Below are 16,505 nucleotides of genomic sequence, written 5' to 3' on the forward strand. Positions count from 1 at the left end.
ATCAAGACGGGGGGGGGGGGGGGGGGGGGTACAAAGTTTATGATAGCGGCTTTTCATGCCTTCTGGGTAGTAGTGAGCAATATGGTACAAAGTTTCCCCCCCCCTTTCGCACTGTATGTTGGGGGGGGGGGGAGGGGAATGAACCCAGCCCGGTAATGTTGAAATGTTTTGCGTATAGTTGCCTGTCGAAAAGGTGCCGCTTTCTGTGAGGCACATTGCACCTTCACGTGATATGAATAGGATTAGGACTTAACGGTTTAAGCTGGAAAGAAAACGATAAAAGTAGTCCTCATTCAATTTTCAAAATTCGGTTGCAACAGAAAAAGGTCACTATGATGTCGTGCACGCCCTAGCTATAGCTGACTATTGAATATGAGTTGCACCAAGTCAAGGAAGCGAATTAATAAACTGCGAAATGCAGAGGTTGCTGAGACGGCGTACCGTAGGATTAAGTAGCATGTTTGTTCGTTTTTGGTAAATTGCTCCGCTACCTGACCCACTTCTTCATACTATAAGGAGGCGGTACCACGTCAGCAAATGTCGTGTGCTAGGTAGAGCTGTTCATTGTCTTCACCCGCTTAAGGCAGTTAGGCACGATTTTAGGAACGTTTTTCCATTGCTTATGAGGACACCTGAAGCACTGCAAAAGTGTCACGAAAAGGTGTGATGTCCTGACTACCGCAACTGTTACACGGAAGTCCCATCGCTGGCGTCAATTCGCAAACAACGTGATGCCCCATTTTCTTGCTCAACAATATGGAGAGAACGCGCCTTTTAGAAATCAGCTTCTATTTGAGTTTTGTTCAGCAGTTCTGTCATTCAAACTGTATTAGTTTTTTTATATTGGAGATGGCATTCTTTTCTGCAAGCCCCCCTATAAGTGCTTTACCAATAATTAACAAACAACACGCGTTAATTACTGGTGAACGGAATTCTGAGGCTGACAAAAAGCCCAAACAAACTCTAGTGACTCGTGGCAACCCAGGAATACCAAATTATATATGGTATATCATGTATAGAATAGCTGGTATATTGGCAATGTGGGAAATGTGGTATATGTGAAAAATCTGTTATTTATCCCTTTATCGGAAGCACAAAAAGAAAAAAACAAACGAAAAACAGTATTTTGAAATACACAGCCATAAAAGACCACCGACTTCTCCAAAAACGAAAAGCGAAAAGCCTAAGACGGTGAAACTACCTCATTGGCGCCGCCACTGCGTTGCAGGTAATACTGAACGCAACTGCACAACCGGCAGCAGGATTGTTTAGATTCCTCTAGAGATGCACCGCGGATCAAACTAAGCTGAGTCTGAAGTAATTATGCTTTTGAGTTTCAGCGAAACTGCATAGATATACAAGCTATAAAAGCACGAGCTCTGTGCCCTTAACATAGCAGTTGTTCTCAGAGCGCGCTTTAGTTCTTTCCCAGCACGCTACTGCAGCGCTGTAGTCAAGTCTGCTCACGTTTGTACACGTCAAATACATCTTTTGATCTTGTAAAGTCCGAATCGAATCAAATTAAATGATATTTTGTTTCACAGAGCTGGATGGTCTCCTGAGCTGAAAGCTCTGTACACAGCTTCACGACCAGGCTGTCACGACTCAGCTTGAGACCCGCGATGATCATGGTGGCGGCAGCAGCATCGGAAATTTCGAAAGGTCGTTTGACCCCACGATGACCCCACCAAAAAGCATGACTAGCTGGGAAGTGGTACATGGAGCTCTTCCCACGCTCGGCTCGGTGCGAACGGCCTTCCCTTTGATCCACGCAAGAATCGACCGACGATGGACAGGCGACAGGGAAGAAGGGATGCACCACGTCTGAGAGGAACCGGAACGAATCGGAGGAAGCCAGCGCAGATGCGGCCGCGGCGCCAGCATGCCTACGCCACACCTGTGTTCGATAAACACGTGCTGCTTGCGTGATGTTGCACCGCAGTGCGAAGGAGTTGCGGACTTGCGTTTCCTCCTCGCCAGTTCCCACGCGTGGACTCTGCAACAGGTGTCTTCGAATGCTGTGTTGTGCCGGTCTGTGCGTCATGTCGAATTGGCCACCGCCCGGTGAAAGGGTGGAGCCTTAGGGTATTTAACCAGCGCCGTAAGTGAGAACGAACGCTCTGGGCCTTGCGTAAAAGGCTCATCCAGTCGCTCGACGTCATGAACTCTTGAATTTTAAGGCGGAAGCCTTTAATGTCTCATCGTTGCTAGCAGCAGTTGTCGACAGAAATGTCACGCTTTTCAATTGGTCGAAACGGTCGTGACGTCACAGTGCGCGAATTTCAAACGGGGCCAATTGTACTTAGGCTAGTAACCATGCAACCAATTGAAGGGATCGTATAGTGATGCTCCAAGTAAGTGGGACTGAGCTTAGTTAATTGCTTAATTAACCAATTAGCCTAATTAACTTTTCTAGTCAGGCCATATAAATAAATAAAACAGAGTAGGAAATTGGTCGAGCTCGGGAATCGAACCCCGGTCTTCGGCGTGCGAGGCGAGCATGCTATCAACTCTGCCATGCCAGCTCGATGGTTTGTAATGAACAAAGGCACGTCTAGTGAATACGGTGTCTTCGCTCACTGCCATCCTCCTCCCTTCCCTTCCGGCGAGGTTTAGGTGTCCACCGAGATATGAGAGAGAAATACATTTCCTTTCCTCAAAAACCAATTTACCGACGAGCGAGGCGTAGAACCGAATGGGCGAGGGCGTTCAATGGACTCCCTGGCAGCGTTGCAAGACGCTGTCGCGTTCAACTCTTAGAGGCGAAGCTTAACATCTGAACCACACATCAGTGACCACACTTTAGGTCAAAAAAGTGCCCTCCTGAATTTTGACGGGTGTCCACCGAGATATGTGAGACAGTTACTGCGTAATTTCCTTTCCTCAAATACAATTTTCATTTTCTTCATTATGGGCCCTCTTTGTCTTCTTTCACTCCCACTTCCTTCCTTCCTCTACGGTGCGGTTCAGGCGTCCACTGAGATGACAGAGAATTACTGCGCCATTTCCTTCCCTCAAAAAGCGTTGCGTTCAAAGGGCAAGGCATCGCGCCGAACGGGTGGTGGCGTTCCGTGGACTCCCTGGCAGCGCTACAACACGCTGTCGCGTTCCACTCCTAAATGCGAAGCTTGAGCGTCATTAATTAGCAGTTAATTAGTATTCAGACATTAATCAGTAATTAACCAAAATTAGTGATTTCTCATCACTTAGTATTAGTACTCAATTATATGTGACGCCACCAGTGCCACAGAAGCAGCGAAAGTGGTGCGGAAAACGCTTCCGCCTCTACGCACTTTAGACAGTCAGAGTGCCCCCTGAATTTTTTTGACTCTTTGCTTTTTTGTACAGTATGTAAATAAGTGTCTTAATAGGTGCCATTAAACCTGCTTGTTTTCGTATCCCCAACCTTCGAAGCTTCAGACCATTCTCTCATCCTGGACGAGCCCCAGGATGCTTCAACACGCCCCGCAACAAGGCATTCACGACGAACGAAGCGATACAACACTGAACCAAATCTGCCTTTCATCGCAGGTTACACTTAACTGCGCTCTTCACTACCTTTCGTCGTCATCCTCGCTCATCACTAGTGCCAAACTTACAATACCAGTGCTCTTTATAATAGTTCCTGGTTCTGTGCCTTGCGAGATGCCAGTAAAGGTGCGTTTCACTCAGCGAACCATTGGCCCGCGGACCAGGCGCGGAATGATGTCCCACTCCCGCTCCGTCGCGTCCGCGCCTGGCCTGAGTAAGGAGAAAGGCTTCACGCATGTCTAATCCGGTTATCAACCCCTCTCCTGACTTTGGCCTATAAAGGCGGAGGTTAGCGGTCTAGGCACGCACATGGACTTTCGTCATGTTATTTCACCAACAACGCGGTTCAAGCCCGAACCTCACGGAAAGGAAGAGGGACGTCACGTGACCTCTGGTCCGCGGGATAATGGTCCGTCTTGTGAATACACTTTTAAGAACCCCATGCGGCTGAAATGCACTTGAAGCCCTCCGCAACGGCGTCCCTTACCGCAGGCTTCTCGGCGAGGGCTAGGAGCTGTTCCTTTCCGTAAATAATTGCGTTGGCTGGGGCGATCACGGGAGCCAGCGCCACGAACAGGGCCACCTGCGAACGGGTAAGCATCCGCATTAGTGAACAGGTCGGTACCTTATTTCCCGCAGAAAATATATTTCTGGTAGTAGCACCGCTTCCAACGAGAGAAATTCAGGTGGACTGTAAAGTGAATGCAGAGTATTCCGTAAGGTGGCATGTACGGAGAGGGATAACCTTTTGGTATCAGCTACGACAGCCACCATACCTACTTTGTAATTTTATGCGAAGCATATTGCTAGAGCTACCACTCACGCCGTCGGCGTGGGACCCCTAGACGTCACACCACGTGACACCGTGACGTCACACCACGTGACACCGTGACGTCACACCACGTGACATCGGATGAGAGAGGCGGCCTCCACCTCGCGCCGTCGCCGTGGGACCCCTAGCCGTCACGCCACGTGACACCGTGACGTCGTCGTGACGATGCCATCGCACAGACGCCGGAATGTCCTCGAGCGGCATTCCCGCGCATTTCGAACGCGCGTTCACACTCGGTGTAGGTGAAACGCTCGCTCCACCGGGCAGGCAGACGCGGCTTCCGTGGCAATCCAGGCGCTCACCCAACGCGCGTCTTGGGGTTAGTCGGCGTTCCGCTGTAGCCATGCCATTGTCTTCCCCCACGACGAAGGCTTCTAGTGGTTGTATTAAAATGACCAAGTATGCAACCAAGGAAAGCCATGTATTACCAAGCCTAGCCATCAATATGCTTCGCATCTGATTAGGCTTAACCTTAGCTAAGCCTCAGCCATAATTTTTTTTGATAAAAAACAGCGCAGCGCCTGAGTTTGTGTCTTGTCTTCTTGGTCCCCTCTACTGCGCTGTTTTTACGCAAAGAATGTACCAACTAGCCCGGCTTACTCCTCTCTTTCTTTGTAATTGTTGACACAGTGTGATGCTGACATTATGACAGCAGCAAGCACCACACACACACACGCACACGCACACGCACACACACACACACACACGCGCACACACACACACACACACACACACACACACACACACACACACACACACACACACACACACACACACACACACGCACACACACACACACACACACGCACACACACACACACACACACACACACACACAGACACACACACACACACACACACACTCCCTTTCCGCTTGCACAAACCCTTCCAATCCTAACACATTAGTAGATTCGGGTTGAGGCATGACCTTGTCGTTGTACCCGGGTGCCGACGACAGCAGGCCGAACAGGACGAGCGTCCCTTGGGAGTGGCCGACGTAGCCCAGCTTGGAGAGCCCCGTCTCCTTGAGGACGTAGTCGATCATGGCCGGCAGGTCGTACTCTATCATCTCCTGGAACCTGCATCCACCACACAAGCACACGCGCAAGCATTCCTGTCGAGGACGAGCAGCTCAAGCGAGAACGCTTGTTAGCAACCGACCTGTTCGTTCACAGCAATCGTTTAATGCACAGTATGGTTGGGTGGACCCTCATTCTAGTAGCCCCATTGGCTTTTGCCTCCGCTCTTGCCCGGCTCACCCGCGAACGCTGTTCTTCCGAATGTGAGCTGGACAGCGCCGCCTCCCAGTCCTCACTTGTTGGGTCATTGATTCCTGGCACAGCTGTGTTTTTCTGGCGTGCCCATACCGTATGGTATAAGTCAGCCACTTCACTGGAGAAGGGGCAACGCGGGTCGTATGTATTTGAAAACACATTGCTGAATTTGACAGGATCTATATAAGTATTCGATTGCAATTTCCTTATAATTACCCCTTTCTCCCTGTTTAGATTTTTGTGGATCGGCGTATACCATCCACTGTGAGAAAAGGGAGATAAAGGTACGAAAAGCTCTGCAGCTATACTTTGATAGAGCTGAAGACGCAAGCGGCTTTTCCCCGTTAAAGAACACCCCTTCTGGCCAATGGCGTCTGCCGATTATCGTGAACCGGCTAAACGAATGGGATTTCTTCTGTCTGGTGACGTCATCGATGGCGTCACAGTCCGCCATTGTAAAAATGGTCTACAGACAGTCTATAGACTTCTTATTGACTCAATTGACTTCCTTAGATATTGCTTCTTGTCTATTCATAGTCTATTGACTGTCTATAGACAAAAGTCTACTAAAAGTGTATGGCCATAAATCTATAGATTGTCTATAGACTGTATTTGGCATTTGTATTGCCTATAGACTTTTGTCTATGGACAGTCTATAGATTTTATAGACAGAAGTCTATAGACACTCTATACACTGTCTAAACCTTTTTTTGCAAGGACGCCAGCCAATCAGGATTTTTATGGACGGTCGCCGCTGACTTCTGGCTACAGCGAGGCTTCTGTGCTATGGTACAGACTTTGCCGTATCTGTCGAGTGTACGTCAACATTTCTAAGTCCTTGTTCTAGCATGCGAAGCAGCCGGACAGAAACCAAGGAGAAAGTGACCATGGATACCGCGGTAATGGCCGCGCAGCCTTTTCAATGTCCGGCCTTACGAGAAGTCCCAGAATCGGGCGTCTTTATCGGCGCTGAAGTTCACGTGGCTGCGGGAGAGTGTGGAGCCGCGTAGATTTCCCAGCCACACGTCGTAGCCGGCGTCGGCAAGCACGAATCCTGCGCGGAGGCATACACCAGGGCACACACTTATCCACTACGCCAAATTTTCTCATGGACAAACGTGCTACGAGATACATCTCTAGAGGATCATCGTCGTCGGTCTCATCATCACAGCTACGTCCACTGCAAGACAACAGCTTCGCCCATATGTCTCTGTAGTCGGATCCAACTCAAGAACGAAGCGGTTTTTCCCCGTCAAAGGACCCCTTCCAGCCAATGGCGCCGGCCGGTTCTCATGACCCTGCTAGCATGACAATGTACTACGTAGGGAGCGGCGCGATAAAGGTGGCAGGTGAATATTCCCGACCATGGAGCCTCCGTTGTGGCTCAGGGGTTATGGCGCTCGGCTGCTGACCCGAAAGACGCTGGTTCGATCCCGGCCGCAGCGGTAAAATTTCGATGGAGGCGAAATTCGAGAGGCTCGTGTACTGTGCCATGTCAGTGCACGCTAAAGAACCCCAGGTGATCGAAATTTCCAGAGCCCCTCACTACGGCATCCCTCATAGCCATAGTCGCTTTGGGACGTCAAACCCTAATAAACCATGAACCTATTCTCGACCATGGAGGGAAGGGATTATACACTTTCATACCCTTTCATCTGGGACTATAACGAAAGGAAAGGTGCTCCAATTGTCACACCCAGACCGGACACCTGAACCGTGCCTTGAGGGAAGGAACGAAGGCTTGAAAGAGGGAAGAACCAGGAAGGCTAGGGAGCGGACATTGTTTCGTGTGTGCCACTTTTGCCGGGTTTAAACACAGCTCAGCATTGTAGTGAGGGCACTTCCCTAGCAGCGCAGTTAATCGGCCTGATATTGGAAATGTATTCGCAAAGGCTGGGCCTACGTAGGACTATACTCCGTTTCATACATCAGGTGCAACGCTGTCAAAGCTAGCGCTCTTTTTTGCGCAGCCTGCATCCGTGACCGAAAATAGTGCGTTGCTTGTGGTGAGCGAAAAATAACAAATGCATTGCCGACAGGCTTCGTGGGTAATACATTTGTCATCAGCGTGACAAAAAACGATGATATTGCGAGCGAATCGGTCGAGATCTGTGATTTTGTATTTTGCGTGTGTCGTCTTTTTCCATTTCACGTTTTCGCTGTCCCCGCTGGCCGCCGTGTTTACTCTTTCTGTCCGCCTCCCTTTTACTTTTGAGAAAATGGCGTCCAGCTCAGCGGCGTGACGACAATTTGGACCAATCTGAAACGCGGACAAATACGCCTTGCTCGTCGGTAAATTGGTTTTTGAGGAAAGGAAATGTATCTGTCATATCTCGGTGGACACCTAAACCTCGCCGTAACGGGAAGAGAGGAAGATGGAGCGACGCGTTAGACCGCACGCCCACAAAACAGCGCGGAGGGATACACCTCTCTTTATTTTTTTCTGCGGACTACTTCTGTAGCCTTCACCGCGTTGCACATGATGTATGAAACGGAGTATAGAGTGAAACCATCCATTTGCAATATTGGGCCAACTGCGTGTGCAGCTTGGGTTACTGGGAAGATGGACATTCCTTTAAATACCACGCAGTAAAATCCAAGCATCACTGATGGAGCGACGAAGAAAAATTCAGGGGAGACTTTGGCTCTCTAAAGGGCTGCAAGGCGAAAGCCTTTCCTGGCGCACTGTTTGGAATTGACTGCGAGACTATTTGTGCTGTATTAGTGCTTTATTTGAGTACACACTTTGACTACACATTACAACTACACACTTTGACTGCCGACTTTGACTGCTTCTTTAGCACGACTCCCTCTCTGCTTCGATGAGTTCGGTATTATCCATAGCTCTGTTCGCAGTAATGAGGTGTGTAAAGTGGGCACCCACGGACGCCTCACGCCCCGTGTCGGAGTGAACGACAACTATTTTATTAGTTGTCGTCTGCTCGAAAAGGGGGCGTCAGGCATCGGTGGGTGACCTCATTACTGCGAATCCGCACGCTATGACGTCATAACCATTTCGACCAACCGAATAGCGTGACACCTCTGCTGACAACCTTCTGTCGACAACAATGAGGCATTGAAGGCTTTCGCCTTAAAACGCGCGGTATTGCTTTAACTACGCGCTGGGGCGAACAACAGCGATAAGTGTCGCACCGGGGCTCTGGTCTGCGAAGTTCGCCACCCAGTTGACCGCTGATCCCAAGAGTCCGTGCACTGCAAGCACGGCGGGTCTCCTGGATCCGTCGCATTCCTGGGTGGTGGTGGTGGTGGTGGTGGTGACAGTGTCCCCTGTTGATTGTCTGCCCCGAGGTATCCTGTTCATGGCGAGCACATAACCGTCGGCGGTGACGACCTGGTGAGTATCGACGGGGTAGCCCCGGGCCTCGATAAGCTGCACCTGTGCGCGCGTGACTGCAGTCATCATCATCACCAGCGTTAGTCGAGCTAAGTCCGCTCCAGTACAGTGGCCTCTGCGATTCATGCTTTTCGCGTCAACGTCCCAAAGTGAGTTTGCTTACTCCGTCACCTCCGCTCGATTGCTGCTACTATGAGATTGTTACGTCTCGTTTTCTTTGGTATTCCCGCTGCCACTCCAAGGGCACACCGGTTATTTTGCGTTGGACGTATTACACGTCCTGATCAAATTCGTTTTCTTTTTTTTTACTTTCACATTCAGTATCGTGAGTCTCGTAGATTACAAAGTATTGTGTTTAGGACTCACTTTAATATCCACTAGAGCATAGAGGATAGCTGCACCTCCATGTCGCAACTGTATATAGTGAGATACAACTCGAGAACGAAGCGGCGAGTCTGCCTCAAAGATGGTCCTCCAGCCAGTGACATCCAACTCTTTTCATAATAATTATAACGCTTAATCCGCAGTTAACCCCCTGTCATATTACCGTGATAGATAATTAACCTAACGGGGTCAGGGATTTATCCTGGATTCAACGCCACGTCAGGAAAATTGGTCGATATTCAGTTGGCTGGAGAACCTTTGTAGGGCATTTGCGGCTTCGTTCTTGAATTGCGTCGGACTACAGTACAGGCCGAGGTCGTGAGTTTGGTATATATGGATGGCGTATTTATTTATTTATTAGTACCTCAAAGTCCCACTAGGGGCATTACATGAGGTGCCTTTATACGCCTGTCTCATAGATTAGACAGAACCGACCAAACCAGCTTTTCAACTCAACGGCCCTTTGGCAACAGCGGAGCTATACTAGGAAGCACCGGTAAAAGACGCTGTGCACATACGGCCCGAGACTCACTCGAGGTTGGCAGTTGGGTTCACTGGAAATAGTTGAATGGGTATAGGCAATAATCAGCCCAGCGGAGAAGCATAATTACAAAGACAAGGGTTGGGACAGAGATATATAAGGAACAGTTCCCACTGTGTGCACCGTTTCCCGCGTTTTCTGGCTCGACAAAGCGTGAGCTGTGGGATTCAACCCAAGCGCCGCTCGTTAAAGATCGTCAGCCATGTTCTTGACGACCCATGTCCTGATGCACAGCTATATCGCCCTCCACAGATTAAGCGTGTTTTCAGTCAATCACAGCCCCATCCATGGTCTTGACGACCAATGTCCTGATGCAAAGCCATACCACTCACAACAGATTTAGCGTGTTTTCGGTCAATCACAGCCCCATTGTCCCTCATGTCATCCATTTTAAGGCTCATCGTGGGTGATTTTCACTTACATCTCGGATTCGGCGCAGCATGTCGCGAACTAATCGACGGCACCCTCAGCAACGCCCTGAGACTGCCCTGTTCTTGGGACATTCCTAGGCCATCAATGCTGACGGGGTAATCAGTGCTGATGCCCAAGCCCGATGATAAAAAGGTATTCCCCGTTGGGAATGCATTGCTTTATCATAGCGGGCATGTTTACACTTGGCTAAGAAGTGGAAGGAACTCGCGTACTCACAATGTCCCTGTCGGCGTCGGCGTCTCTGGGCAGCAGGCGAGCGTGTGCCAGTTCTGTCCGCCAGTGGGGAAACATGCCACTCGCCAGCAAGATGAAGAAGAAATATCTGCGCATGCGCGCGCCCGAAATTTACTCCACTAGTATATTTAAGCACGCAATGCACGTGCACAACACCGACGTTGCAACCTGCCCGCAGTTAGAGTTGATGCGAGGTCATGCCAAAAACCAAACCAGTTAGCTAGCATTCCAATAAGTTTTGATAACATGTCGCAAAACTCACGATGTGTTCGTTATCAGTCACCATCTCTACTCCCATCATCATCATCATCATCATCATCATCAGCCTGACTACGCCCACTGCAGAGGAAAGGCCTCTCCCATGTCTCTCCAATTAGCCCTGTCCTTTGCCAGCTGCGGCCACCGTATCCCCGCAAACTTCTTAATCTCATCCGCCCACCTAACTTTCTGACGCCCCCTGCTACGCTTGCCTTCTCTTGGAATCCACTCCGTTACCCTAAAGCACCAGCGGTTTTCCTGCCTTGGCATTACATGCCCTGCCCAAGCCAACTTCTTCCTCTTGATTTTCACTAGGATATCATCATCAACGCGCGTTTGTTCCTTCACCGACTCCGCCCTCTTCTGATCTCTTAACGTTACACCTGTCATTTTTCTTTCCATAGCTCGCTGGGTTGCCCTTGACGTTATTAGAATGTCACGCTAATTAATTATGCTTTCAGTGGGCAGAGTTTCGAAGGTAGCCCTGAGGGGAACAGCTGCCTCCTATTCATGATTTCCTTGGGAGCTAGAAGAGATATAAACTGTGTAACTACTCTGATTATGTGTAATGGCCTCATTTTTCAGCATATAGCCCCGCTCACTGGCTTTGCGCTTTCGCTAGGGATGACTTTTACCTGCTTAGGGTCAAATGTACAAGGTGCATGCGTTCGTATATGCGTATGTGCAAAGGGCAAAAAGGCACAGTTCACAAGTAAGGTACGAGGTGTAGAAATGCAAGGTGCGGTGATGCAAAGCTTTAAGGTGCGAAGGTGCAATAAAGGTGCACTGCTACTTTACATCGCACTTGACGCAACGGTTGTCAAAAGGGAATTCCTCATACAGTGAATTCATACGGTGAGGCAGCGGCAGCGCCATCGCCAGCCGCTGCCGGTAATGTCAGAGCCAAGCAAGGATTGAAGCCCTTTCTCGAAAGCAAAGAGGAATGCTTTTACAAAGCACGGATGAGAGCGCTGTAATTGTGGCGAATTCGGACGCACGAAGCGCGCTGTCACTTAGTATTTTTTTAAACTCCGCGGGCTTTTGTTTTCCCTGAATAAAAACGACCACGCTAAGTCTATCTCGTTGGAAGTGCCTGGATTGGACAATATTTGTGGAGCTCCACAACTTTCCTATTGTTGCCTGAACGTTTCAAGCTATATTTAAAAAGTTAATTAATTTATCTCGACTAATTATTCAAGTAGGACGAGCAAAAAAAATGGTACCGTAACTTTAGATAAACCCTAACAACATCCACGCAATTTCAGTTCTGAAGAACGCTTAGGTTCTTTTAAAATCTGGGTACAAGTTAGCTGGTACACCCTGTATAGTTCGTAGGCTGTCCATGCACGCTACGCAGGTAAACGGGCTGAAGTCCTCAGCAACTGTACCGTCCACTCTTCGTAGAGGTAGCTGTGAACGATAATACAGACGAAGATATGTGGCGCGTTCGCAGTCCTCTTTTTCACTGTTATGGGAATTCACAAGTGAGACAAGAACAAACTGGTGAGGGTCGCTTAAGATGTTCATTTGCGCTGGGAAACAGCGATGGGCCCGATGGCGCGACGTCTAGCTGTGCTGTGAGCTTGGTGCGGTTCACTGCGACGACATGTACAGGTTATAGTGTACAGGTGATCGAGGTGAATCGGCACTACGGGGGGTCCAAACTGAAATACCAACGGGCTCCTGTGAAAGCGGGCATTTGAAACTTACATTTGAATGCGACATTTTTCTATTCCGCCCTCTAAACAACAACTAAAAACGCCACAAAAAAAATAAATAAAAAAAATCCCCTGTGCTCCTTGGTTTCTGTGGCTGTTGGCTTCTCTCATATTTATAACGAGCCCCTCATTCCCCTTCCCTTATTTGCTTAATTGCTTAGCGAGGGCCTCGGTTCTGGCAGCCTTGATGCCATAGGAAGCATAAGAAGGTTCTCACACAGCTTCCACCCTCACCGTTCGATGGCGTTCTACGTCACACCAGCGGTAACTCAGGACGTTCCACGTCCGCCGCTTACTAACGTGGGTGGCGCTGATGAACACTCTCAAGGTTAGTTTATTTGTAAACATAAATACCCCCGAAAGCAGAAGGTTTGACAGCCGTCGCCGTACCTCAGCGGTAGAGCACCGGACGCGTAATTCGGAGGTCGTGGGTTCGGATCCCACCGGCGGCATGTGGTTGTTATTTCTTCTGCTTTTCTAATCAATTAGCTTTAAGCGACAGTAATATTCTTGCTTGATCAACACCACGAAAAAAAAAATAAAAAAAATCCCCTGTGCTCCTTGGTTTCTGTGGCTGTTGGCTTCTCTCATATTTATAACGAGCCCCTCATTCCCCTTCCCTTGTTTGCTTAACTACAAGAAGTGTTACACGCTTGGAGAGAAAACTTATTGGAGAGTGTTTGTGTAATGCACAACAGAAAATTTCCTGTCGTAACAACAGGTTTTTGGCAACACCAGGATTTTCTAGTATTGCGCTGTCCCTTGTCGTAGCCGCAGAATTACATAAAAGTACAACTTAATCGTAGTACAGAACTGCAGAAAAATCTGTCGTTTCGACAGAGCGGCAAAACATTTTGCCGTATTTAGGGCACGATACTTTTCTTTTTGATTGGGATAGGAATACATTTTGTCGTAGAGACAACTTACATTGAGCTGCAGCCAAGTATGAACATTATAGCTGTAACTGCAGTATCTCCGGCTTCCCGGCATGGAAGTGGCTTGGCGGTACTTTGCCAGCACGGCAATGATAGGGCGCCAAAGCTGTAAGCAAAAAAATAAAAAAGCAAAAGTGCGACCAAGGTCTGTTTTGCGAAGGACAGCAAGCTGTGTAAGTAAGTCGAGTCCGGCGGGACGTCTCGCGTTCGCGCGACGCATCCGTCTCCGCCTGTCAACTGCACTTTAGGGAGCGCACGGGTATTCACGATTTTTGGTGTTTATATAGGGAAACCTGAGATCCATTATACACGCGTGAACAATCGTACTCAGCGAGGCGGCGTTGAGAGTTTGGAAAGCGAAAGGAATGAGGTCACGGTCATATGTTCTGAAACCTTGGGAGTGGAAGATAGATTCCTGGCTTCAGGCGTGGCATGTTGTGTTTTTCTTCAGCCGTACGTAGCGGCACATACCCATAATGAGGGATCGGCCGAGAAACGGGAGGCCTTGCAGGGACCATAAGCCGAACGTGATTCTGTTAAGAAAAAAATATGACGGTCGATTTGTGTAGATAGGCCAAATTGGAATTAGGTGCTTTAGAACTTCGGTTTTCACTTCGGTTCCGGTGTTCAGATTTATTGTTCACGAATGAAAGTTTTCGAATAGCGCCAATGGGTTAGCACTCACTTCATTTCATTTCATTTATTCTTTCCTTAAAGGCCCGAAGGCGTTATATAGGGGGGCATTACATATATGCGGAATTGGTCATTTTTTACATTCATGGATCCCTGGGAGTCATCATGCCACTCCTGGCTCACTGGTGAAGTGGTTAAGCGATGTGCCATCATCATCATCATCATCATCAGCGTGACTACGCCCACTGCAGGGCAAAGGCCTCTCCATGTCTCTCCAATTAATCCTGTCTTTCGCCAGTTGCGGCCACCGTATCCCCGCAAACTTCTCAATCTCATCCGCCCACCCAACTTTCTGCCGCCCCCTGCTACGCTTGCCTTCTCTTGGAACCCACTCAGGACATTACGGCGATCTTTCGATGTTCGAAATAAAATTTAAGTCTGTATTCATTATGGTAGTCTGATGTCTCATGTAAAATTTCGCACCTGAAAGCGGCGAAGTAGTTTTTCTGTAAGCAAATTTTGAAGCCAAGCGCTCGTCGATGCGAGCTGACACGAGCGGCACCCATTGATCGAGCAACTTCTACAGGCCACTCTGTACTGTGACGTCACTGGCGTGTCGGCTTGTCAAGCCAAGGAGGCTATGGTCAAGCTGGTCGGACGCGCGCTGGCGTTTGCAGTGCAGGGCAAAACTGAAAATTGGTTTTGAGGAAAGTAAATGACGCTGTAACAGACACCCGAACCGCGACGTAAGGGAGGAGTGAAAGAAGGAAGGGTTGAAAAAAGAAAGGTAGAAAGAGGTGCCGTAGTGGAGATCTCCGGAATTATTTCGAGAGAGAGAGAGAGAGAAAACTTTATTTACAAAGGAATTCGGGGCACGCCCCAGGGGTGATGAGGATGAAAACTTTATTTATAACAAGGGAGTTTTGGACACGTCGGTCCTTGGGCCCCCGCACGGCCCCACTGCACTCAAACGTTCATGTCCCGGAGGCTCATGACGCTGGCAGCCCGGCCGGTGGCGATGGCTTGCTTGGCCGGGTCCTCGGAGCGCAATAGGGTCTCCCAAGCCTCCCATGAGGTAAGGTGCTCCAGGCCCCGCGGGGGAGGATCCGCCGGGCAGAGGAAAAGAATATGGTCGAGGGTGGCTTTTGGGTGGTGGCAGAGGGTACAGGAAGGGTTCGTGTGGACTGGGTGATATCGCGAGCGTATATAAGGGGAGGGCAAAGTGCGTGTTTGGAGCCGCCTCCAAAGTGTCTGATGGTAATTGTCGAGGGAAGGATGAGGTGGGGGGTAGAGCCGACGCTCGGCTTTGTAGGCCTGCGTCCCAGGGTCCCCGCACGACCCCACTGCACTCAAGTGTTTATGTTCCTGAGGTCCATAACACTGGCAGCACGGCCGGTGGCGATTGTCTGCACGGCCGGGTCCTCCGAGTGCAGCAGGGTCTCCCAGTCTTCCCAGGTCTTGAGGTTCTCTAGGTCCCGCGGGGGAGGGTCCGCCGGGCAGAGGGAAAGGATGTGGAGGGAAGAAGCGAAGGGTTCTGGGCATAGGGCGCAAGCAGGAGTGGGGAAGGAGGGATGATAGTGGGTTAGGGTAAGGGGCGAGGGGAGAGTATGTGTTTGTAATCTGCGCCAGAGTGTTGCGTGTCTGTTATCTAGGGAGGGGTGGGGCGGGGGTAGAGCTGGCGAGAGGCTCTGTATGCTTGGGTCAGCTCACTGAATGAGTGCATGCGATCCTTCGTGAATCCCCGATCCGAGGCCACCTGAGCCCGGTTTAAAGAACCTCGGGCTAAAAGGTTGGCGGCCTCGTTTCCGGGATTCCCGGAGTGCGCAGGCACCCATATCAGCTCCACTTGGCGGGGTGGGGGTGCATCGTGCGAGTCCAGTATGCCAAAAGCAGGGACATGAACTCGGCCTCGAGCAAAATTTAGAATCGCAGTTTTAGAGTCAGTTAAAATATACCGGGCTTCCGTGCGGGTTATAGCAAGTGCAATGGCGGCTTCCTCTGCAGCCTCTGGGGTCGTATCTGGAGGGAGAGGTAGTGTGAGGAGGGTGGATGAAGAGGAGTCCACCGCAGCTGCTGTCGCTTCATCACCCGTGCAGGCAGCGTCCACCCATACGGCGTCCGGCTGGGGGCCGTACGCTCGATGGAGTGCCTTCGCACGGGCTCTGCGGCGCTGCTCATGGTGGGACGGGTGCATATTCCTCGGGAGCGGCCTGATGAGGAGCTCCCGGTGAAGGGATCGTGGGATGGCGAGAAGGGTTGGGTCGTTGGCCGGTATTTTGATTCCCAGGGAGTCCAGGATATACCGACCTGTGGAAGTTTTTGTGAGCCTGATGTATTGGGCCTGTCGGTGGGCCTCCACTAGTTCCCCGATCGTGTTG

The 16,505-nt window shown here is 49.9% G+C and overlaps 1 protein-coding gene across 1 annotated transcript in view; it reads right to left on the minus strand.

The window, feature by feature from the left end:
- Positions 1-13,560, minus strand: part of LOC149366145 (gastric triacylglycerol lipase-like) — a 29,210-nt gene extending 15,650 nt beyond the window's left edge. The window contains exons 1-6 of the mRNA XM_089552392.1: positions 13,487-13,560; positions 10,566-10,671; positions 8,791-9,034; positions 6,574-6,691; positions 5,292-5,442; positions 4,019-4,114 (exon numbers count right to left, since the gene is read on the minus strand). Coding sequence (XP_089408518.1) covers positions 4,019-4,114; positions 5,292-5,442; positions 6,574-6,691; positions 8,791-9,034; positions 10,566-10,671; positions 13,487-13,512 — 741 coding nt within the window. The 5' untranslated portion in view covers positions 13,513-13,560. The remainder of the gene's footprint in view (positions 1-4,018; positions 4,115-5,291; positions 5,443-6,573; positions 6,692-8,790; positions 9,035-10,565; positions 10,672-13,486) is intronic.
- Positions 13,561-16,505: the final 2,945 nt, after the last annotated feature.

This window comes from Amblyomma mixtum, chromosome 1 (assembly GCF_055824585.1).
Source record: "Amblyomma mixtum isolate Tamu chromosome 1, ASM5582458v1, whole genome shotgun sequence".
NCBI classification, from domain to species: domain Eukaryota; kingdom Metazoa; phylum Arthropoda; class Arachnida; order Ixodida; family Ixodidae; genus Amblyomma; species Amblyomma mixtum.